Raw genomic sequence first — 26,078 nt, 5'->3', positions numbered from 1 at the left:
TAAGGTTATATTTCATAACATTTTTTAGTCTATATATAAAATGGATTTAAAACGTGTTTTATCTATACAAAGTCATGTTGTGTCTGGATATGTTGGAAATAAAGCTGCCACATTTCCTTTACAGGTATTCAAAGCCAAATTTATTTATTTTACTCGTTGCATAAAATATCTACGCAATACAAGCTAAAATTATAGTGTTTCTAAAGTATTTGTATAAATGTATACATAAGTTTTTATATATATATATATATATATATATATATATATATATATATAAATTCAAGTATATATGTAAATTTATGTATATATATAAATTTATGTATATATATAAAATTATGTATATATAAATTTATGTATATATTTTTAAAATTTCTTTTTTGCACAATACAAGTAAAACAATTGAGAAACAAGACTAATTTTTTCCGCTTATTAATAAAAACCTTTTTTTTAACAAATAAAATTACAATACATGTTTTAACTATTTTATAGTCATCTTCAGTTGGGTTAAAAAAAAAAATTATTTAATTATATATACAAATAATATACAGTAATGAAATACAAATTACATCCTTAATTTGTATGCGCTAGATGTGATTCCTGTTATATAGGCGAAACTTCTCTCCACCTTAAAACAAAAATGATTGAACACTACTGGAGAAACAAAAAATAGCACAACACAAATATCTCCGTGCTAATAATAATTGTTTTAATAATTATAATAATAACTGTTTTTCAATATTGGATTCTGCCTCCAATATATTTGAGCTTAAGATTAAGAAAAGTTTGTTCATTGAATAAAAAAATCGAGACTCAATCCAGAAAACTCCAAACCGTTAAACCATTATAAAAATTATCTTTTTACATAATAGTTACCATTTTATTAGTCATTAACCTTTTGTTAAATAATTTAATAACTTTTTATTGTAATTTTTCTTTTGCTGTGCATGGGAGACACCATTACTAGCGAATATTATATAAAAAAATTTTTTGAAACCTCTTATATGTGAAATAAGCAAAGACCTAAAACAGGCACTCAAAATTTCAAATTTCTCCATGATAACACTTGACCCCATGTGACACAAACCGTCACAAATTGTCTAAACCAAGCTGGAATTACAATAATTCGCCACCCACCATACTCACTAGACTTAGCTCCATCCAATTATTGGCTATTCGACTTGATAAAAAAAATCTAGATGATGATACTGGCGTCGAAAGTCAAAAAACTTGCATAACGAAGCTACTTCAAAGTATACCCAAAGAAGAGTATAAAAAAACTTTTGACAAATGTCTTGAAAGGATGCAACTTTGTATAGATAATTATGGGCATTATTTTGAACATTTAATGAAATAAAATTTAAAAAAAATCTTTTTTTTTTATAGGGGAGTTCTACGAACTTTCCTAACGACCTAAGTAATATTGTTACTTGCACGCAAACCACATTGCTGCTAGTGCATGCAACTAACTGATTTTTTAAAATACCTAAAGTAGGCTAGCTAACATTCAAAAACAAATTTGTGAAGCTTAAATACTTGTCATAGTCGAAAAACATTTTCTTACATTTCTAGTTCATACATTTGTTGTTGCAAGATTGTAAATTTGAATTTTAAGCTAAAATTAAGTCATAGACTAACATACAAACAAAAATAGTAAGTCTTCATTAATTGTGTTTACCCTAATTGAGCATCTCTTAATTATCCCATGAGAGTATTTGTACAAGTATATAAAAATTAAGCTTCTCTAGACCTGCTAAACTCAATAAATAAAAGCTTTCTGACACAATTTAACATTAATGTTTTGAATCAAATGCCATGCACACTGTTTTCTTTGCTTACATGTTAAATGTAAATTAGCTTTAACATTTATTGAAATTAATAGTCTTTTTTCTGAAAACCAAGACATTGCAATTGGAACCATATTGTTGACATAAGATTCGAGATTCAAAAAACTTATATATTTAAAACAAATTAGAGCAAAATAGTATCAATATTACTAACATTGGTTGTTTTGAATTGTTGTTCTGTTGTTCTGAATAAGCAAAAAATCAAAATATCTCAAGTAGGTTGAGGACCCCCAGCATTTGCTTAACACAAAATCCTGTTTAAAGCAAATCAAGAATTTAATTATATTATTTTATTTCACACATTGCTGTTGCCTATCATGCATTGCTTTTGCTTTCTCATATGCTTTCTTGTATGCAAAAAGAGTTACTAACTCGAATTGCTTGCTGCTTTCTTGATCTAAAACATGTTTTTTAAATATGAATCCAATTCAAATCATAAAAATAGTCAACATTCAGAAAGCTTCACAACCTAAACAAACTTGGAAAGCCTCTTTGATTTTGCTTTAGTTGATGTATTTAATGCTAAAACTAACTAAAACAAAATCAAAGAGATTTTAAAAACATAAAAATAATTGACTATTTTTATGTTTTGAATTTTTAATAACAAAAAAAATTTATATGACCTTAAAATCAAGTAAATGTGCCCAAAATTTAAAAATGTGCTAAAACATGTTGAAAAATTTTAATAAACTAAAAGACAAAATATTTGATTTAAGCAATATAGAAAATACAAATTGTTTTGCATAAACACAGTATTATAAAATAGGTTATAACCTTAACTTTCTGACCCAGGAAAACCCTTTGGTGGAATGATAGCCCTTACAATCGGGATCATTTAGATTTAAGTATCAAAATCCGATTGCAACATTATGGCAAGTTATTTACATTTGAATTTTTATCTCAGTTAACACAAAACATGTTTTAAACGTTTAATATACATATTAATATGTATTATAGGCGTATTAAATATGTCTTGTATTTAATTAAATATTTTATTGATTGCACAAACATGCAAAATGACAGCTTATTCTGCATTTTTACAGCCCAAAATTATGATTAGTTTGTAAAAACTGCTTAAATTGATATGAAACGTATTTAACTATGACATAAATAATTTTTGGAATAATTTTCTACTATTGAATTCTGGGAAAAAGCATGTTGTTTTACTTTACTAATGAGAGCTAAACTGAGCACATTTAATTTTACCAAAAATGCCAAATAATGCTAAAAACCACCAAGAATGCAGGAAAACTGTTTTCTTTGTTTTAGTAAATGTCAATGACAGCTAACATCAAATCTAAAAGAAAGATGTCAGGTCATACTGAAAGAGAAAATTAGCGTTAATGATGACAAAGTTCTACTTGGAATTTTAAAAAAATGTCACTCTTGTTTAAGAATGAAGAAAAGTGCAGAGGACATCACACTCCCATCATTGTATAACTTTGAGACTATAAAACTCACTGTGACTGCTTGATCTGTTCATTTGGAAAACTGAGACAATGGTTAAATGAAAATTGAATTTGCACAAAGTTCAATTAAATTATTGAACTTTGAGCGAATTCAATTTTTGGCAGAGGATTGCCTCTTTGTGAAAATTCAATTATTGGCAGAGGATTGCCTCACAACAAAAGATCTTATAATGTCAGAAAGAATTGCAGCAATTGTTGTTTCAAATAAACCTTCTTCTCCACATGGAACTGTTTGATTAAGTCAACCTTATGAGGAAAGAATGCTTCCAGTCACAATAAGTATGAAATTAGTCTTTTATAGTTCAAATTAATGACAGGTTAAATTTTTAACTTTTTGCATTCACTATAGGTTTGTCATCAACTAGACAACTTTTCTCTCCAAATTCATCAATAAGTGTAAAAGACATTGCTCAAGTTCAAGCAAACACAAGGCTTTTATTCAATGGCATCAAGAGATTAGCAGCTACTATTAATCAATCAACTTAACAACAGATTGTTGAGAAAAATTACACCATAAAATTTGACAAATTCAGCAAGCAACTTGTGCATCATTTCATGAGTTCATCAATTCAAGATCACTCTGGATGTGTGAGGACTGTCGTACATTGCAAGGACTTTCATGAGCTTAAAAATGAAATTGTAGCCATGAGAAGTACATCAAAAAATCACATTGTAAAGGTTGGAATCGACGGAGGAGATGGGTTTCTGAAAGTTAGCCTAGAAATTATTAAATTAAATCATCAACCTAGCATTACCCCAAAACTCAACTGCGCAAGAAAAGGTTTTTAAGGACACTGGTGTAAAACAACAATTTATCATTGTTGTCTCATTATCATTGCTGTCTCTGAGGAGCTTCAAGAAAATTATACTAACTTTTTGCAAGTATTTGAGTTGATTAAATTGAAAGATCAGGAGTTTGTCATGTCCTGTGATCGAAAACTTACAAATATTATTTGTGGGCTTCAAGCACACTCAAGTGCACATCCCTGCACCTGGTGTGAATCTGGTTCAAAAGAACTTGTAATTGAGGACTTTTGAATTCATGAAAAAATGTCTCACTCTTCAAATCAAGCTGGTTCCAATATCAGAAAAGCTTGTGACTACAAAAATGTTGTTCATTCTCTAATATTTAAACTAACTGGAGACACTTTGGCTTCCATTCCATGGGAGAAAGTTTCTTCCTCCCATGGAATGGAAGCCAAAGTGTCTCCATCTCTCATTTTGCATGCTTGTGCAATCAATATAATATTTAATTAAACTTAAGACTTGTTTAATACGTCTATAATACGTTTTAATATGTATTAATACATATATTAAACGTTTAAAAGATGTTATATTTATCAGGTTTTATATATAGATATAAATATTTATCAGGTTTTAGGATTTGATGTTGACGCAATAAATTCTGTTCAACTATCTAATCACACAGGTGAGAAAATAAATATATTATCATGTGACCAATATTATGCATGTTATATTATATATATATATATATATATATATATATATATATATATATATATATATATATATATATATATATATACATATATATATATATATATATATATATATGTATATATATATATGTATATATATATATATATATATATATATATATATATATATATATATATATATATATATATATAGCATATATTATGCATTTTATGTTATATTATATTTATATATTTTGTATATACTTTGTAATGTATATGTAAAATTTACATTACCCAGTAAGCACACTTTTTAGGGTAAGGCTGACCCAATCTAACCGACATTATTTGAACATTAGCCCAACTCAGTGTGCTAGCTAGGTATAGTATGAATGTAATATACATTACAGTAATATGCATTATAGTATAAATGTAATATGCATTATAGTATAAATGTAATATACAGAATACAATATATATATAAATATATAAATATATATATATATATATATATATATATATATATATATATATATATATATATATATATATATATATATATATATATATATATCATATATATATATATATATATATATATATATATATATATATATATATATATATATATATATATATATATATATATATATATATATATATATATACATTATAATATACATTATGAATATAAATACAACATATACATTATAATATTAGTTTTAAATTTACATTATAAAAGTAATGTTAAAAAAAAATCCACAGTAAAATTTACTTATGCATCAAAAAAAATTTCACAAAAATAATATGATATTAAATGTATATCCATCTTTGAGTTATTTTACTTTTAAAAGCAAATGGTTATTAAAAGTATGTTATTTGAATTTATATTTTAAGTAGTTTGTAGTTTATAGTTTGTATTTCAAGTAGATTTTTTATTCATTAAGTTTATTTTTTATGTAATCTTTATTTTTGATTTAAAGTGAAAGTTTAGAGTGTAAGTAAATTATTTATTTTATGTAAGTTTAAAAAAGTTTTTACTCTTTGTCTGAAAAGAGTACTCCATCATTATTGTTAAACTCAGGTGTTGAAGCAGCTTGTGAATAAAAAATTATATTAATTGATTTTTTATCCATCTTTAGTAAAATATACGATCAAAATTACAAATGAATGCATAATTCTTATTAGTATAACCTAGATGTACTCTGAAGCATTTTTTGTAAATTCACTCATTTTTTAAGTCTTTGTACTAAAAAAGTTACTTAATAAAAAAACCACAGTTTTACTTGTTAATAGTTTTGAAGAATAAATTATCATTAATATGTCAATTTAATATATCAAAAATATGACTGAATTTTAAGAATGAATTTTTTGTTTAATAAAAAAGTCTAAAAATCTAGAAAATATATAATTTTTCTATATCTAAAAATTAATAATTTTTTTTTATATCTAAAAAGCTTTTTCTGCTTAAGAAAGTAAATTAAATTTTAAGTGATTTTTGTGTGAAGTTTTGCTAACAAAATTGTGTGTTTTGTAAATTTTTGTAAACTTTGTCATGATAGCAGTAATGGTAATCTAGTAAAAACTTTTTACTTGTTTTAAACTTGTTTATATCTATTTTTTTATTCAAATTGCTTTAACACTTGCAATAAACTTTTTTCTTTTTTTTTTCAGGATATAAATCACACAAAGGGCAAATTTTAAATGACTCTGAGCTGAAAAATATATTTGATGGTTTGAAATTAAACAATTTAGATCGTTATTCTCACTTACTAACAGGTTTTATTTACAAGTTTTTTTCCAAGTTTTTTTTTTTTTTTTGTAATTGTATGTATACTTTTATAATATTATCTTATACTTATTGTATTATATTTGTTAATAACACCAAACAACAAATTCTTGTTCTTGTTAATGTTAAAAAGAATTACCAAAGTTTTTTCTTTTTCTTTTTATAATAGATGCTATGAAAAATACAAAATATTTTTTTATTTGGTAAATTAAATATTGAATTTTTTTCAATTTAGTTCTACTTTAAAAAGGATAAAAGTTGTACTACAAAAAACACAAAAGCCATAATTTAAAAAACATTAAAATTATACTAAAAAAAAATTAAATAACTGAAATAGTTTGTTTAAATTTTGGTTTTGTTTTGATTTTTTAAGTACCAAAATGGTTTAACAACAAATTTAAAACAAAGTATTATGTATTTAAAAATAATACAAATTAAAAAAATGTTTTTTGTAACTTTGTCATCAATTAATTAAAGCAGTAAAGGGATCAATTATAAATTGCATAATGCTATATTTATTTGCGTAGGCAATTTTGTATGTTTGTTTAGTTAAATAAGCGTTATTTGTACAACTATTTTGTACAATTATATTATACCATTGTTTGTATGCGCTTATTTAAACATAAGTTATTATTAATTATTTTGACCATTTTCACTTAAAAATGTAATTTAATTTAATATAGTAATTCCCAATTTAATAGTGGTTGTTTGCAGCCTTGTTGAGAGTAAATTTGATTTTAAAAACAATTAATTTTTTAGTTAAGAAACAGTTTTACGTATACAAACTGTTATACATTAATTTTTCATTGGGTATCTTTTTACAAAATAGTTAAGCATTTTCATTCTTCTCTGGTTGAAATTTAATGCCAGCGCACAAAAAAGAACTGGCAGGATGGTCATTTTTAAGTTAGCCTGGCAATATTAAAAATTCTTTTTTTCTTCTGCTATTCAAATTAAAATAAAAATAGCGAAAATAATGCTTTGAAAATATATAAGATAAAATAATTTTAAAAAAACTGGTAAAAAAAGCCTTTTTTCATAAAAGTTGAATAAATGAACAAGAAAGTTTCGTTGCAATTTAAAAAAAAATGCTTTTATTTTTTTTGGCAAGCGCTTTTTTATGCATTCGCTAAAGTTTTTGCAAGCGTGTGGGCGAGCGCGAAAAGACTTCAGTGCGAAAGCACCAGCTAACAAGGAAGACTGCATTTTGTTAGCAGAGTAGACCATAAACCAATGACATAAGATATAATTTGCCATAACTAGGGTTAGGACTATTGTAATTGTAATTGTAAAAATTAAATACAATTACACAATACAATAATATTGTATTGTAATATTACAGAAACAAAAAAAAAAAATTTATTTTGGTTTTGTATTGCTGTGATGAAAAACAATTACAATAAGTATTGTATTGTTTTTTTTTCTAACAATACAATAAAATTCGAGAACTATTGTATTATATTGTTTTAATGAAATAAAATTACAATAACTATTGTATTGTTTTGATGAAAACAATTACAATAACTATTGTAGTGCATTACTTTACATTAAAGTAGAAAAGCTTACGTATTTTAACGTATTTATATTCATCTCTGACGAACTTACTATTATTTTTGCTATTTTTTATTTACGGATTTGCAATATATTGCAAAATTTATTTTTTACATATTTAGATTTGGCATCACCTATCTTGTTATGTATTTCTAAGCTCTAAATGGCCGCAAAATATAGCCTGTCTGATGATAGCCTTACTGTTATGAAAAATAACATTCATAAATTATTTTATTCAGCCCTTTTATTTTTTCCTCTTGATTTTAATATAGGAAAATTAACTTTAGTATTGTTAAAAATTTACTTTAATATTGTTATTGTATTACAAAGACAAATTACAATACAATATTTATTGTTATTGTAGTGGGTCATTACAATACATTTTTTTTTCAGATATTGTTATTGTTTTATAAAGATGAATTGCAATACAATATTTATTGTTATTGTATTACAGAATTACAATAGTTGTAAATCACAAGCATTGTTATTGTTTCTAAATTAAGTTAATACAATAACTAATTATTGTTACTGTTATTGTTTTCATTACAATTACAATAGTCCTAACCGTAGCCATAACAGTATATTTCTGGTTCGGAAATGTTAAACAGTTTGTTTTATCACAGATTAAAAAAATAATGTAGAACTTAATTCAAAAACAAACTGTGACATGCAAAAACCTGGTCAATGTTTGCTACAAATATAAAGAAAAATGTTAAAATTTGAAAGGTGAAAAAATGCAAGGACTAGCACCCACTTATATAAAAAGAAAAAGCTAATTTTCTTTCAAAAAATATTTTGCTGCTATCTTATCAAGGTTGAACATGATGATCATAATTGGCAATTTTTATAAAAGGAAATTTAATTTTAAATTGCACTAGCAAAATTTGTGGATTAAAATTGGCAACCATGTTATTACATAAAAGGTATTGTTGCTACTTTTAAAATAATTTCAAAAGTATCTGTTTAGGAAGCTAATTTCAAATTAGTTCCAAACCTGGCCAAACAGGCATGATGAAAAACAAGTTGACAAGAAAATGTAAACATTCTGGTGAAATACTCTTCCGTGGTGCTCTGTTTGTTTTTCTTACTTAGAGCACCTTAATAACTTCAAAAAAATACCAGAGTCCCCAAGTCCTTATTTCCTCATGGGCTCTTAAGACTCCCTAATCTGACTCTACATTTCTGGTTTATATATGTATGTATATTATTGCTAGGATACTGTCGTTCGGAGTCATTTTTACTTGAAATTGCATCTGTGTTAAAGCACCTAAAAAGTATTAATCAACAGTTGATATATGGTATTTTTTTTTATGATTTATTTTTGCTGTTTTGGTTTTTAGGGTGTTTTTTTTATTTTGGCACAAACTAATTCGTTGTCTAATTAAGATTTTTAAATATTTTTATTACATACTTTTTTAGTTTGTGATCCTGTAATGGGCGATCAAGGAACCTTTGTGAGATATTGTTCTTTTATTTGAAACATTTAAGTTATCAAACATTGGTATTGTAAACATTCTACTAGAAATTAAAAATTTTTTCTTTTTTTCAAAGATATTGGAAAATTATTAGATATTGTAAATCTTTTGAATACCTAGATGCTTAATATTTAAAGTTTGAAAGGGTGTTTATTTAATTTTTCTAAATGTTCAACTTGAACAAAAAAGCAATGCAAAAAGCAAAAAATGTATTTCATCATGCTTTTTATTATTTTTTTTTTAAATTAAAAAAGTTATTTTGCAATCACATTGTATCTTTGCCTGCATTCTCATTTTTCATCCTTGTCAAGCAGTGATATCACTCTCATCCTCTTTGAAGGAATTATTCTCTTTTGAATTTGTGTGTTCAAACTGATCTTTGTGTATTCTAGGATCTTCATTGCGAGGTTAACCATCTTCAAAGCACTTGGTTCCCTTATTTTAACTTCCATTTAAAGCACAACTCACTGCACAAGTGACTTATGCAATCTTTTTTGTTAACAATAGAAGTAGAAAACATTTCATATCAAACAGAAGTCTTGGCATAGCACAAATATTCTGCATTGTTCTGTAAGTTTAATCTTCAAATTCTAACTGATTTTAAAATCACCATGCTAGGATATTTCTGGTTAACAGATGTTTTACTGTACCAAGGCACAGTGTGCCATTATTTCTCATAAATTTATTGTATCAATATGTGCTTGCAAAAAATTCTGAATCTGTTGTGTTTACTATCTCTTTAAACAAATCAAAAAGCTTTTTTCATAATAAGTATAAATGCACAATCTTTTTAATTGTTGATCTTAAACCTATTCCAACTTTTCTAGTTTTTTGCTCTACAGTTTCCTTTCCTTTCCATTAAATCTTTTCTTTTCCATTGTTTTGCTTGGATTGAGTGGGGTTATTTGCCTAGCAAACTTTGTTTTTTGATTCGCCTATCTTTTCTTAGTTGACACACTAATGGTTAGTAGCAATAATTTTGGAATTTATAAGTAGCACTTATAGCACAAGCATCAATTTCTTTTGAGCTTACCGAATCAAAACAGGAATAAAATTTTATTTATTTAAAAGTTTGAAAATTTTGTTCATAAAAATTTCTTTTAAATGTATTTCGATGTATTTTCAATTTCTTCTCAGCTTACCATGTATTATTCTAATGTATTCATTTTCATATTTTTGTTTGGAGCTCAATCCAGGATATTATCTCTAAATGCCAAATGCTTTATAACATTAAATTTACCTGTTTTGTATTCACAATATTCAAGATAGTTGATCAAATGTTATTATAATTAATAATGACTATTTATAATTTTTATGATAATGATAGGGGATATTTAAGAAAGAAATTTATTTAGGGAAAATGGGGAATTATTTGTGGATTTATAGTGTATAGACTATTAAGCTTTAAGGAATATTGCTTTTTTAGTAAAAATATTCTTTTTTTATATGTTAGTATGGCGTTGATGATGATAATGATGATGATGATGATGATGATGATGATGATGATGATGATGATGATGATGATGATGATGATGATGATGATGATGATGATGATGATGATGATGATGATGATGATGATGATGATGATGATGATGATGATGATGATGATGATGATGATGATTATGATGATGATGATGATGATGATGATGATGATGATGATGATGATGATGATGATGATGATGATGATGATGATGATGATGATGATGATGATTGATATTTTTTTCAATATAGTATGTTCCACAGGCCTTACTTCCCATCTACAAAGATATTTTGATCCCTTTGGCAGACATTATTACGCCTAATCAATTTGAGGCTGAGTATGTTGTTTTTAAAATTTACAAATATATAAAGATGTGATCACAATATTTTTTTTGCTAAAAGAGAATAAATAATTTGATATTTTTGTACTAATAAAATCTTGCACAACATATAGTGAAAAAGTCAAAATTATATTAATATTTTTAGTAATTATTTAATGTTTTTACTTTTTTATATTTTGTTAAAAAAATGGTAATGAAAATGAAGTGTAATTTTCTTGACAGATATTTTGGTAGATATTTTGGTAGATGGAAACTACATAATTCTTCCTGTGAGCGCTAAAATTTTCTTAAATTCATCAGGGTTAGGGTTACAGTAACTATGAAGTGATGCTCAAGCTTTTAGATAATATTTTTTACATAAAATTTTAAAAGTTTTTAATAAGTTTAATAATTAAAATTTTAATCATCAAATTTATTTTAAACTTCAAGTTTACTTCTAGGGCTCGAATTAACGTAAAAAAATCTAATCGCGATTTTGTTGTTGTTCATAACCCCTCCTCCACTCCCGCTGGAGGGGAGAGAGCATTATTTATTTTAACTTATTTATAATAACATATATAATAAGTCTCATTTTTGCATAAGATGTCATAACATTTATGTTCAGCGGTTGTAAAGTAGCTTTAGTTATAATTTACATTATTACTATTATTATATTGCATTAAATCTAACGGCTGTATTTTTGTAAAATCAATGAACTTGATGTAATCTTCTTTTAATTAATTATTTCATTTTCTATTTTATTTACATATTTTAAACTGTTTAAAACAACTAGAATATTTAATTTTCTATAAATTTTTAACAGTAAAAAAATTATTTAAAACTCCAACAAAACAATCTATAAATTTGAAACAGTTATAAAAAACTATTAAAAATGACGAAAACCCGCACAATCACAAACAAGAATGATAATTAAATTCTTATTAAGTAAGTTTTCTTATCTAAGTAACCTTATCAAATCCCATGATATTTCTATCTATTGCTTTTTCATTCAATGTATTTTTTAATAAAAGTTAGCGTTCTCTTTTTTTATTCAATAAAATAAAGCGAAAGAAAAAAATGTGTCTAAATAATAGAATCTTTTACGATCTATTACTTTTTTTGATTGCTAATAGAAAAAGTATTAGATCGTAATCATAAATATTTTGATCGTTTTATAATCATTTCATTAATTTAATGCTTAGAATTTTTTAGGATTTTTACTAACAAAAAATTATTTTTACTAAGCAAAAAATCATACGCCATTACAAGTTATTATTTAATATATTAATTTTAAGGGGTTACAATGCGTTAAAATAAAATTAAAAGTTGTCACAATTTTCTTCCTTGCTTTCACTTTCTTCCAAAACCGATATTGTAACTGTCGCTAGATCAATGTCTGTTTTTCCTGACATTCTTTTTCTTTTTTCCAGATAACGATGAAAATTTGCTGACAATCGTCTAACTTTATCATTATACTATTCGTCCATAGCAGTATCAGGTTCAAACTTGTCAATCTCAGGACCTTCTTCACTTATCCGAAGTAGATATTTTAAGAGATCTCGTCTAAGACAACTTCTCCAGTCATTTTTTACGCGATTCATACATGAAAACATTCGTTCGACTTTCGCATTTGTAAAAGGACAAATTAAAAATAGTTCAAAAATATCAAGAATATTTCGGCATTCTTTGACCAAATTTGATTTGGAAAAAACAATTTCCCAAATTTTCAAATGATACTCATTTTGATTGTTACTTATGATGGGAAACATGTATGCTTTTAAAATGATCCACTCATGAAGTATATTATTCAAATCACATCCTACACCAATTAAAAATTCAGAAAAATATTCAACAACTTCACTGATAGATTTATCGCCAAAAGTTCCATCATTCACATTTAACGGCCAGTTACAAACGTCAAGTGAAGCTACCAAATGTATAAACAATGGTGATTTTTGGAGAGATTGAAAACGGCCTTCCATACATATGGTAATATTTGCAATAATTAGCTTGTACTGGTCAATAACATGGCTATTAACTTTGGTATATTGAGAAAGTGCAATATTTTGATAATATTGCTTTGAATCAATTGTCTCAATATCTTTAGACAGTTTTTTATAATAGGTCATAACACTTGTATCATCAAGCAAATTGTCTAGCGAATTTTCTAGAAGAATTTGCAGCTTGGCCGTTGTCTATGTAAATTCTTGAACTCTTCTTACAGCTTTTACTGGATCATGAATATTGTTCTGAAAACTTAAACTCAGATGCCGAAGGGGAGATAAAACATCAAGATATATTGATAAATGAATAGGCACAGACGCATTTTTCCATCGCTTTAACTCTGCTCTCTTTGCTACCTGAGAGTCTGTTATAGCCAATGATTTAATATGTGTCATAAACACACCATAATCTAAAAGCAATTTTCATTGCTTTATACTTGTGATCAATCCACCGAGTTCCGCATGCTTTTGTTGGTTTCGGAACGCTATTACCCCAAGCTTCGGCTAATCCTTGTAGTTCTTGGTAGCGGTTTGGTGACTTTTGATACAAGTGATAAAGTTGTAAAAATAGTTCGTCAACAGTTTTAAAGGCAGATAAATTTTCAAACACATCTTTTAAAGCAAGTTCAAGTCGATGGTTAAAACAGTGTACAACTTCCAGCCAAGGAGAACCTTCCTTTAGTAATGTGCCTAAACCAGCATAAGCTCCTAGATTAACATTAGCTCCATCAAGATTTACACCCAATAGATGTTTATAAGAATTAATAATACCAACTCTTGTAAAAGCATCTCTTATACATTTTTTCAGGCCAACAGCATTAGAATTCTCAGCCGTTTCAATAGATAAGAATTCTACTTTCGGACTTCCGTCTTTTAAATAAAGAATGTAAATCAATTCCTGTTCGGATACAGCTGAATCTGTGCTTCCATCACAGAGAACACAGTAAAATCTACAATTTTTTAAACATTCAGTTGATTTGTTTTTAATTATGGTGCCAATGTAATCTGTAAATATTTCAGCTGCACGGTCAGTGCCATATAAATTTCCTAAATTTGTAACCTTATTCTTTTTTTCTAATGCAATCAAATAAGGATAATCTGTGAATGGACGCTCTCGTTTTGCCAAGTAATACGCAATATTAAACTTTTTCCGTAACAAGTCAGCGTCTTTTACGGCCATTTTATGTAAACCACGCCTGATTGGAGTATTATGAATAACATGGTTAGATAATAAAACTGAACCTAATGTTGTTTGTTGATAAATTCGCTTGGCCTCTTTATGTTGCGCACTGCTTAAGTGCGATGCCAGTGAATCTTTTTTTATTGATATTGTTCCTGGTTTGATCCAGGTCATCAAAAACAATTTTGTTTGACTTATCCGTTTTTCAAATTATTTACATAAACTGCATCTTAATCTTATAACTTCATTTCCATTTAAATCGTATTCTAACTTGCAATTAAAATGTTTTTCCCACTTTTTAACTGTAGATAATTTGCATCTCTGGTCCTTATTTCCATTTATTGCTATTAATTTATTCCATTTATTTATTGCTATTAATTTAAAATTAGCAAGTGTACTAACAAACTTTAAAGTTTTTTTTTAATAACTATTTAGAGTCTATATTGCTTTCCACTATTTTTCGCAAAATAAACTTATGAAAATATCATTAAATTTGTTCATAATGAATGAGCTAAATCCGAATAAAGCCCTTGAGAATTCGAGTTAAGAAAGTGACTTTTCAATCAATTAACTTTTATTTCTTTTTTCAATCAAAATCTTTTATTTCTTGATTAGAATAGGTATTTAATTGTTTGTTTTTTATAAATTTTTCCTTCCTTAAACAATCGGTCTTTTTCCTGCATTTGAACATTTTTGCTAATTGATTTTCTAAATCTTTTATTTTTCTTTCTTTTACTTTATGCTCCGCTAAAAAAAAAAATTATCGTTACAGAAGTCACTGCAGTTTTATACTGTAAAAGAACACTAAATATTTGCGAATAGAGTATCAATCTTCTAAAATAAAAAAAGAATAATCACAAAAAAAGAAAGATCGCGAAAAAACAAATTTTAAGAAAAAACTAATCATGAAGGTGCAAAATGTAATCGCAATTCGCGATTGCGATACGCTTAATTCGAGCCCTGACTTCAATCATCAAGTCTATTTTAATCAGTAATCAAGTCCTTATTAAGTAAACTGAAAAATTCTTTTTTAATCTTATGTCGCATGTTGTTCCAAATTCTTGATGACATACGATGGATAAGAATCTCTGCACAAAAAAAAAATTTTTTGTGCAGAGATTTAAACAGAAATGTTTAAGTTTTTAAAGTCAACTATTTTTATTTGTTTTTTAGGCAACTTTCAGGGATTAAAATTTTTAATGAAAGAGATGCTTTTATGGTTAGTAATTTCTTTTTCCAATTTTATGGTTTGTGATATTCATTTTTATGAAGAGATCTTGTATTAAAAGATTTAAAAAAAAAAAAATTTATAATTGGCAAAATGAAAGAAATATTTATTTATTTAGGCAATGCGCATGCTTCACAATATTGGACCATCTATTGTCATCATAACAAGTCTTTGTCTGGAAAATTGTTCTAAATTAATAATAATGGGATCAATGAAAGGTGAAAAGTTTAAAAATTTGTATAGCCTTCAGATATGCAAAGATTTTTTGACAAAATAGAGATTTTGTTTTAAAATAAAGAGTCAAGATTTTGTTTGAAAGTTGTTCAACAAATTTTTTCGATGCTTTCTGGAATTAAACAATTATAATATTTAAGGAAAATTATTCTAATAATTTACAATCATCTTAAGTTTGCTTTTTTACCTTTTGATGTTTGTTTTTTTTGTTTTTTGTTAATTCACCTCCCCAAGGCCCAGAAGGCCACTACAGACGAGGAGGCTACTTAATTGTGGTTATAACCCTTTCTTAACTCTATAACTCCGAAACACGAAACTTGACAAACAAGGCCGCTGCGCGGAGAAACAAGTTAAATGCGGTACTACCAGGGATGTCGTGGGAATCAAACTCTGAACCTCTCGCTTATGAAGCGAGCGCTCTACCATGTTTATGTTGGCTTTTTGACCTAACTGATAATCATATAATAACTATACACAACTATGGGTTATTCAATTGTAAATTCTTTTTCTTTGAATCATTTATATATATATATATATATATATATATATATATATATATATATATATATGAACTACCGCTTATAATTATTCGAATGGTCATACTTTTTGATATAAGATATCAAAGTTTTACTTATAATTGCGAGAGAAACAGAAAACAAAGTCTACCTAAATTATATTTTATCTTCCTATTTATAAGTTTACAAAAAAATTAATATAAAGTCTTATTAGATAAGTTTATAATTCACTTGCCTTTTATTCAGTCTTAGTGACAATAATCGCCATACATATTTTTGGCATTATCCAATTTGTTGAAGTCAATTTTATGCCACTAACTAATCATTTTTTCCACATCTTTTGCATCATAAGGCATTAGTTTTTGATATTACTTTTAATTCCTCCCATAAAAATCCGATAGGAGAGAGATCTTGTGATTGGGTAGGCTAGATTATTCTATTCAATATTTCATCACTCTCTAACCCAGTCAAACAACTTAAAGTAAAAGTACTGCAAACTGGACATTCTTCACAAAAACTAAATAACTTTTTAATATTGAGAATTGATAGGGTTTTTGCTTCTGGAATATAGTTGTTTATTAGAGCAATTCTGCAATGTAAAAAAAAAAATTTTAATTTCAAGTTTCTATTGAAAATAAGATTTTATTTTTTTAAAAAGTGTCTGTTTTTCAAAAAATTATCCCTTAAAGCGGATATTTCCAAACTATATGAAAAAAACATAGATAAATTGATAATCATAAATTGTTAAAATATACATATAATAATAAAACAAGCAGAAAAAACTAGAAAAAAAAACAAATAAAAAAACATAAGCAAGCTTGAGCTTGAAATAAAAATAAAGAATTTATAAACTAGGTTTGCAACTTTTCGTGCAAAAGAGTTCTTCATCTTTTATATATCTTTTTGGGAAACAAGGTTCACAAAGCCACAAATTTCAACTTGATTTTTCTCAAGTTTTCCATGAAACTTGCATCTCTGGCTTTCCATTTTCCAAAAACTTTGGGCACTTTTTTTTACTTTTTTTTGGCTTTCTTGGAAGGATTTTCTACTTCTGCTGCTGCTATTTCAACATATTTCATTTTAATAGCTTCACGTCTTCTTCTCTTAACTTTTTTAACCGTGCTTCTTCTGTAAAAGTTTAATCACCCACTGTTCTAACATTTCTAACTTTTTTTCCAGGATGTTTGTAAGCGTTTTGGAATTGAAATTATTTCAAGCGAGCTCTATCAAGACCAATTCTTCTTGAGAAGTTAAATTTAAAGTTGAAATTAAAGTTGGAATTGCAGGGGGAATTAAGATTTGTGTTTGTTGAGCAGTTTGAAGCAAAGAATTTAGGCTGCGTGGTGATTTTGTAACTGCTGATGATGTTATTAAGGTGCTATTAAAAGTTTGACAAATTCGTAATTTTGATTTGTCAATATTGTCTTTATTTATTGGAAAGAGCTAAGTGTTTTCAAAACCAGCAATAATTTGAGTACAAGTGTAAGCTTTGTTGCTTCTATTCAACTGTGCAAGGAGACTTGGGAAGGTTTTTTTGGACAAATTGCTAAAACCACTTTCAGCATAAAATTTTCTTAAAATATCACGCCAAACAACTTTAACATAAAAAATACACCAATATCAAGAGCCTGCAGAATGTGAGATGAATGGGCAGGAATGCAAATTAGTGTTATATTGTTTTCTTTACACTTTAAGGCTACACTTAGTGACACGTGTGTGCTGTGGCCATCCAAAAGTAAAATTTGTTGACCACCAATTTTTTGAATGTGAGGAATAAACATTTCATTGAGCAACTGCAAAAATTGATTACTTTCCATCCAACCAGATGGTGATACTGTGTGAAGTGTGTTTGGTGCCCCTCCTTTAATCCAATCATCATAGAGTCGGTTCTTTGGTTCGTAAACAACAAAAGGCGGTAGAAGGAATCCGTTAGCATTAACACAATTAAGAACAGTGTAGTTTATTTTTTTGTTATTTCCAGTTAATACTAGTGGACGCTTTGAACCTCTTCTGGTAATTACTTTCGCATCGCTTTTGTTATCATTGAAACCAGTTTCATCACAATTTCACAAATGCATGACTTTACTCAAATCTATTTTTGCTAAATCAAAATGTTTTTTCAAAACATCAAAATAACGGGCAATAATTTCTGGTGTGCATGACCCTGCTCTCAAAGATGCAATGTTTGTAGCTGTTCTTTTGCTTAATTCTGAGTGCCATTGACTCATAAATCCTTTGTACCATTTGCAACCAGGTATTCTATTTTTGAACAAGCACATTTCATCATTTTCAATTAAATAGTCTCTCGCTAAACTTTGAACTTGATCTAATTTATCAAGTCTATCAAAGCCCTAATTGCCAAGCATCTGAAAAAGGTGAACCAAGGTTAACTCGATAAAAGGGCTTATTTTGTTGTATTACCACTACCAACTACTAAAGTCTTTTTTCATTTTGGTCGAATAATGTTGATTTTGGTATGAGGTAGAATTAGGCTGCGGTTTGTAAGCTCAACTTGCCATTTTCAATCTTATCCAATGCACTTTTAGTTGTCTCCTCAGTGTAAGGCTTCTGGTTTGTTTAATTTTTTGCCATTATAAGTTTAGTAAATTCAATTCAGTTACAGATTTTTCAAAATGAAGAAACGATGCACTTTTGTGGTTACTTTGTGTACTTTTGCACTTTAACTTGATTATAGGATGGATTTATTGTGTCCAGTTTAAGGTGGAAACTGAAGAAAATCTTATTTCCGTCATTACTTTTTAATGGAGTCAGATTATAAAAAAATTTTTTCAAAAAAGATAGTTTTTTAAAAAATTTCAAAAAACTAATTTTGAAATTAGCAGAAAATTTCCAACAAAATAGCTTCCTTTGGTTTTAAATTGCTTTTTTAAATCTTTCATTCTAAGAACCTAATTTTGAAAAAAAAGTTTGATTTTTAGGGTTAGATTTTGAACTTAAATATCTTATTAAAGCAATCACCTGAATAACTTTTTTTTTTTAATTTTATAATTTTGCAAACTCTAAAAATTAAAAACTTTTTTAAATATTGCAATTATTTAAAAAAGTTTTTTTTTTTTTAATAATTTTTAGTGAAGATAGTTTTTTTTAAATGTCTTTTTTTTTTCAAGTCATTTTCTTCTAAAAAAATAAATACTTTCCCATTAACCCATTTTTCCGAAGGTAATAATTTCAGAAGCAAAATTTTTTAAGTGTACAAGTAAACTACTTTTGATATTGCTCCCTCTATTTCTACCAAGTCACCTTTGACATTACAATCAATCCAGCCCCACACTTTAACACTACATCCACCATGTTTTACAGTCAATAATACACACTATTTTATCATAAATTCAACAGTTTTTTTCCAAACAATCTTGAAACTAAAGATTTAAAATTTTGACACATTTACTGTCATTGATGGTCCATTTTTGATGTAGTTTTGTCCACTTTAGCATTTTTGTTATTTTTATGACTTTTTCAAAGCATTTTAATCAAAATATTTTTTTATGTACATATTAATATATATATATATATATATATATATATATATATATATATATATATATATATATATGTATATATATATATATATATATGTATATATATATATATATATATATACAGTGCTGCTCAAAAGTTTAGCTTGCAGCAGAATTAAATTTTTTTTTTTTAATTATCAATTAATTAGACCTAGCCTAATAAAATAAAGAATATTGAAAAACTTTGCTTAAGCACATCCTTTGTTTTTAATACATATATTAGCTGGTATACTTAACTTAAAATAAAATAAATAAAAAAAACTTTTTAAAAATAGCTTTCTATTCAATCGACTTAAAAGTAGAAAATACCTTTTTTCTGTTTCTGGTACTTGTGGAAATCATGTACTTAGTAATAATCACTTTTGTAAAGCCAATACTGGAAGACATTGAAGGCAATTCATGTACGTATGTAAACAAACAAACTCATCGAAGTAAAGGAATAGAAAGTTTGGCACCTTGAGCTTTATGTACATTTAATACGAATTTGATTTTGAAAGCATCTGACTTAAAAGAATTTTGAATTTATATTGATACTTAATTTGAATTTCTGAAGACTGTTACGCTAACTTGCCGTTACAAATTTATCACTCTCTTAAAAAACAAATTAATTCATTTTACTAAATCTAAAAGACTTATTGAATCAAATGTAACAAATATAGCTATTGTTAGTCGGCAAAAAATTATTTGTAAAATTTCAGGGCTGTTCGATTAAAAGAATTGCTTCAAAAAGCGCTGTGAAGTTTTGGCCTCCACAAAAAAAAAAAAATCAAAAAATGCGGACTCGTCAGTGAGTGAATAGAAAGCTATAAAAAAGCTGCTCGTAAGTTTAGCATGACTCTCTTTAAAGCTTTTAAGGAGAGCCTTTATCTTTTATTGCTAAAAAAAGTTGCATAATAGTAAATTAAACTCTCCTTTTTAATAAAATATTAAAAAATATGTTTAAAGTAATATTTTGTATATAAAAATTTTGTTATGATATAGAGATTTTGAATGTTTGTTTTAAACTCATTCATCCTTTTTGTTTAGTTTTTGTATAAAAATTTGCCATGGGAAAAAAGCAATTAGTCAAGAAATCAAACAGCGTATTATTGGCCTTAATCTGGGAGGTTACTCTAAAATTGAAATATCTCGAATTTTTTCGAGTGAAAAGTGTGTTTCACCTTCATGTGTAACTTGAACTGTTGCCAAATTTAATGAAACGGGTAGTACTGCTGACAAAAAGCGTTCTGGGCAACCAAGAATGACAAGTACAACTGATGACAATTCTATTTATAAAATCGCTAGAAAAAATCCAAAAGCAAAACAGATTGCACAAGAAATAAACATTGCACCTAAAAACCAAATGTCAAGACAAACAGTTAATAGAAGACTAATAGACCGTAAACTTTGTTGCTGCCAAAAAACTATTATTAAAACCATCAGACCGTTTAAAACAAATTAAATTTTGTAAAACACTTTTAAAAATGAGTGACTATGAATTAAGAAGAATTGTTTTTAGCGATGAATCAAACTACGCTGTCCTAAATCGTAAGAATAAAGTAATTGTCTGTAAAAACGAAAGGTATAATTGTCGCTTCATAGTACCAAGGGTACGAGGTGGAGGTGGCTCAATTGGTATATGGGGTTGTATCATATATGATGGCCCAGGTTTACACATGTTATACAATGGTCGAATGGATCAACATAGATATTTGACACCCTTGAAAACTATTTAATGGCTTCCAAAGACATTTTTTTTGGTAACGAGCCAGAAAGGATGTTTCAACAAGATAAGGTTCCATGCCATAAAGCAAAATCTACAACAGGATGGTTTGAACAAAACAATATCAAAGTACTTAAGTAGCCAGCTAGATCACCTGATCTAAATCCAATTGAAAATGTTTGGGCTGTGCTGGACCAAAAACTTACTTAAAAACCAGTAACTTCAGCTAATGATCTGAGAGAAAATTTAAAATCATCATTTAACGGTTTAACAGTTGAATATTGTCGTAAACTTTTAGATTCTATAAGAAGAAGATGTGCATTATGCATAAAAAATAGAAGTGGTCATATACCTTAATGAGGTTTAGCATAAAAACCATTTTAAAACTAAGCATGCTAAACTTATTTGCAGCTTTTTTTTTCTTATTTTATATAGGATTAACTTCTGACAAAAAATAACTGTTATTTTCATTGTTTTTTTGTTGTTGTTTTTGTTTTTTATTATATATTCCTTATTCTAAAAAATAAATTTTGTATTTAAAATAATGAAAAACTTTAATTTTAACTTCAACTTTTTAGGTTTTAAAAAAAAGTAAATTTAATTTGTCTGCGTGCTAAACTTTTAAGCAGCATTGTATGTATGCGTGTCACATGATGGAGCCGAAAATATTTATCCTCGAAAATATCACCGAGATATTTCACAACCGAACAATTTAGAACCGAAAAGTATACTTTCATTGCAGGATCGAATTACAAAATTCTTTCTTGCGCCGAAAGTTTTAGAACCGAATTTTACAACCGAAAAAATTTGGATCGAATTACAAAATCCTTTCTTTTTTTATTTTAATTTAATTTAAAAATTTTATTTCACGACTTTCGATTGGAATTTTTTCGGTTCTAAAATTATTTATGACATTTCGATTGATAATTCGATCGAAATTTTTTTCGGTTCTAAATACAATTATGACTTTCGATCGAAAATTCGATTGAAATTATTTCGGTTCTAATTTTTTTCGTGAATATTTTCGGTTGTGTAATAAATTTCTCATATTCGGTTCTAAATTGAAATTAAGGATTCGGTCGAATCATAGGACGCCGTATGTATGTATATGTATGTATGTGTGTGTGTATATATAAATATATATATATATATATATATATATATATATATATATATATATATATATATATATATATATATATTGTTTGCTTTGATTTTTGTTAACTTTTATAGGCTCTCCCTCTGAATATGTACGATTTGAAATTGATAAGTTAGATGCTTTTTTCCATGGAACTGGAGATCTTTTTGCCAGCCTTTTATTGGCATGGTTGTATAAATTTCCAGAAAACGTCAAGGTTTTTTTTTTTGTTATATAATATTTTGATAAATTTTTTTTTAATATATTTTTTTTAAATATTTTAATAATATATAATAATTTAATATATTTAATATATTTTTTTAAATATATTTAATATAATTTTCCTAATATATTTTTTATAATTATAATATATTTTTTTTAATATATTTTTTTAATATATTTAATATATAAAAAAACAATTATTATTTTTTTATTATAATTTTTTAAAGGTCTTTTTTTCATTAATTTTATTTTAGATTGCATGTGAGAAAACTTTATCAACAATAAATATGCTATTAGCAAAGACTATTGAACATTCGATTTCTCCTGGTAACATTTGTTTAATTGATATTATGTTATTTGTAGAAGGAAAAGTAAAATAAATTGATTTTTAAGTGAACTTAAAAATTACTTTTTCATTTAATAACAACTTATAACAGCTTAAATTGAACATATTCTTTTTTCTTCACCTCCCCAAGGCCCATGAAGGCCACTACAGTTGAGGAGGCTACAACCCTTTACAACCCTTTCTCAATTCTATAACTCCGAAACACGAACTTTGACACAAAAGGCCGCTGCACGGAGAAACAAGTTAAACGTGGTACTACCAGGGACGTTAGGGAGATCGAACACGGAACTTTTCGCTTATTAGGAGAGTACTCTACTACTACACCACTACCGCATGATTTGCAGAGTTATAAGGGGCCAAAGCCGACCAAATTAAAAAAAAAAAAAATCAAAAAGTTGTCACTAAAAAAAAATATGCGTGTATATTAACATTCAATATCAACAATTTATAATATTATTTCTTTTTCAAATTTTTTCTTATCGTTAATAATAATCTCGACAAGCACTTTAAATAGTGAGCAACTTTTTATTTATATCTAATATAATAAAATAAATTTTTATTAAGTAGGAAATATGATATCGTTGCGTTACGCAATATAAGATAATTAAAACAATAACTTATTTCTTGCTTTAAAAAAAAATGCTCACTAGCATTAAAAAAAGATTATAATTTTGAAATTTGAACTTGCTATGTTTTGTCTAATTAAAAAGAATTAAAACAGGACAACGATGACGCAAGACTGTTTTTCTGCGCTAATTTATGAAAACAGAAACAGCAGCTCTAGTAACTTTTAAAGATATTATAGACCTGCAGAGCTGCATATTATAGATATAATATGCAGCTCTGAAGGCAAGAAACGCTTTCATTAGATTTTCAATATATTAGAATTACATACTGTAACATATTGTTCTTTTATTTTATTAATTTAAAATTGTGTTTAGTAATAAGGGTTTGCTTTTATGTATAGTTTATTTGTCAAAGAGGGAGAGAAGCAGAAATGGGGATGACAGAGAAGAAATTTAGATATCCGGAATAAGGTTTTGTGAGTGGCATTTTTTGTCGCAACGCTACAGGTTAAAATTTACAATTAGGCATATTGCAGACTACCTGGCCGACAATTTACTTATTAATTTAATCAGTTTATTTCATCACTATCAGAATTTTAGATTTAATGGGATTATGTTTAATTAATTGTTCAGTTTAAGAAAAATGGAAATTAAAAAAGATGATTTTGATTTACATATTCATTTTTTGAGCAAATAATTATTCTAATAACAATAAAAAGAGTATATGAGTTTTAAAGTTCGAACTTGCTTTGTTTTGTCTAATTAGTTGATTATATCTAATTGCTTTAGATTCGTGTAAATACGAAGTTCCTTTATCTGCTCGTATGGAATTACGTCTTGTGCAGAATCTTACAATCATTCTGGATCCTCCTGAAATTTGCAAAGGAGAGTTAGTTCAAGTTTTAGATTGATTCCTTATTAAATGACAAACTTTTTTAATGCGGTTTTATTTATCTTTGTACATTTTTTAACTATGTAATTATATTATATTGATGTATTTTATTTTATCATAAATTATATTAATATATTATTTTTATTTGTGTTTTAAGGTAATATAATATATTATATTACATTTACTATTTTTATTGTTGTTTTTTTATATATATATATTTTTATATAGTTTCTTTATTTTTTATTAGCTCTTTATTCTTTTTCGTGTTTAACTTTTTTCTTTAAAATTTGAAATTTTACCAATTACAAAAATGTTTTCTAGAAGAAAGAAGCTAAAATTTCATAAAATCAGTTTTTTGACCGTCATTGTTTTGTTTTGACTTATTTTATAGCTTATGAGATGCGTAATATTCTTTTTTTATAAGTTTCATACTGAAATAGATATGTGTATTTCAATCAAAACATTTATTATTATTATTTTTTTAAACTAAAGTATTCATCCTCTCCCCTAAAAATTTTATTTAAACTAGCGATATCTTAACTTTCAACTAATTTTTTATTTTATCTCTATTTTCGACAAAAATCTAGAAGACGAATAGCTTGACGTCAATTTAACCTGGCCATGCCACCATCTTAGATTACTTGATTTTTATGAGAAAACTCATTACAACTAAATAAAGCTGAAAGTGGTTCTGGAGATAAAGCTTATCAAGGGTTATTTCCTTTCGGTGAAGTAAACCTTGATAAGCTTATCAAGGTTTACCTAGCCCTCCCGGCTCCATTTTGCCCCAAATAAAAAATTAAAATGCCTTCCTATTGTTATGTATATCTTTGCAAATATTCTGATCGGTTGAAAGTTGATATACAAGTAAACTTTGAGAAATTTATTGAAAATTGTTAAATAAAAGTAATTTTAGTTAGGCAGCCGTAGCGCAGTGGTTAGAGGTTTGGGTCAGAACCATGAGGTCCGAGGTTTGGCGCTGGCTCTAGCCCATTAATTGATATTTGAAAGAAAGGCGTAAACTTCATAGTTAAATGCTCTTCCGCGGTGCTCTGTGATAAGACCCTAAAGACATCTGAGAGCACCTTATAATCTACAAAAAGAAAAGAAAAAGTTATAACAATTATAAAACATTTATCGCATTCAATTC

At 26.8% G+C, this 26,078-nt stretch overlaps 1 protein-coding gene across 1 annotated transcript; it reads left to right on the top strand.

Moving 5' to 3' along the window:
• Positions 1-25,410, top strand: LOC136078322 (pyridoxal kinase-like). The gene is made up of 11 exons (XM_065793916.1): positions 1-124; positions 4,688-4,742; positions 6,424-6,528; positions 9,304-9,387; positions 9,509-9,543; positions 11,296-11,381; positions 15,720-15,765; positions 15,893-15,992; positions 22,998-23,119; positions 23,379-23,451; positions 24,826-25,410. The coding sequence occupies exons 1-11, from the start codon at positions 41-43 to the stop codon at positions 24,945-24,947; spliced, it is 912 nt and encodes a 303-aa protein (XP_065649988.1). The 5' UTR covers positions 1-40; the 3' UTR covers positions 24,948-25,410.
• Positions 25,411-26,078: the final 668 nt, after the last annotated feature.

This window comes from Hydra vulgaris, chromosome 03 (assembly GCF_038396675.1).
Source record: "Hydra vulgaris chromosome 03, alternate assembly HydraT2T_AEP".
NCBI lineage: Eukaryota > Metazoa > Cnidaria > Hydrozoa > Anthoathecata > Hydridae > Hydra > Hydra vulgaris.
Note: the sequence above shows the minus strand (reverse complement) of the source record. Positions and strands in the feature narration are given on the sequence as shown.

What these genes read in the sequence shown, in the direction of transcription:
- LOC136078322 (XM_065793916.1), top strand. Translation starts at nt 41, where the DNA reads ATGGATTTAAAACGTGTTTTATCTATACAAAGTCATGTTGTGTCTGGA. An exon ending in AATAATGGGATCAATGAAAG is followed by an intron (nt 15,993 to 22,997) that starts GTGAAAAGTTTA and finishes TAACTTTTATAG; the next exon opens with GCTCTCCCTCTGAATATGTA. An exon ending in AATTTCCAGAAAACGTCAAG is followed by an intron (nt 23,120 to 23,378) that starts GTTTTTTTTTTT and finishes ATTTTATTTTAG; the next exon opens with ATTGCATGTGAGAAAACTTT.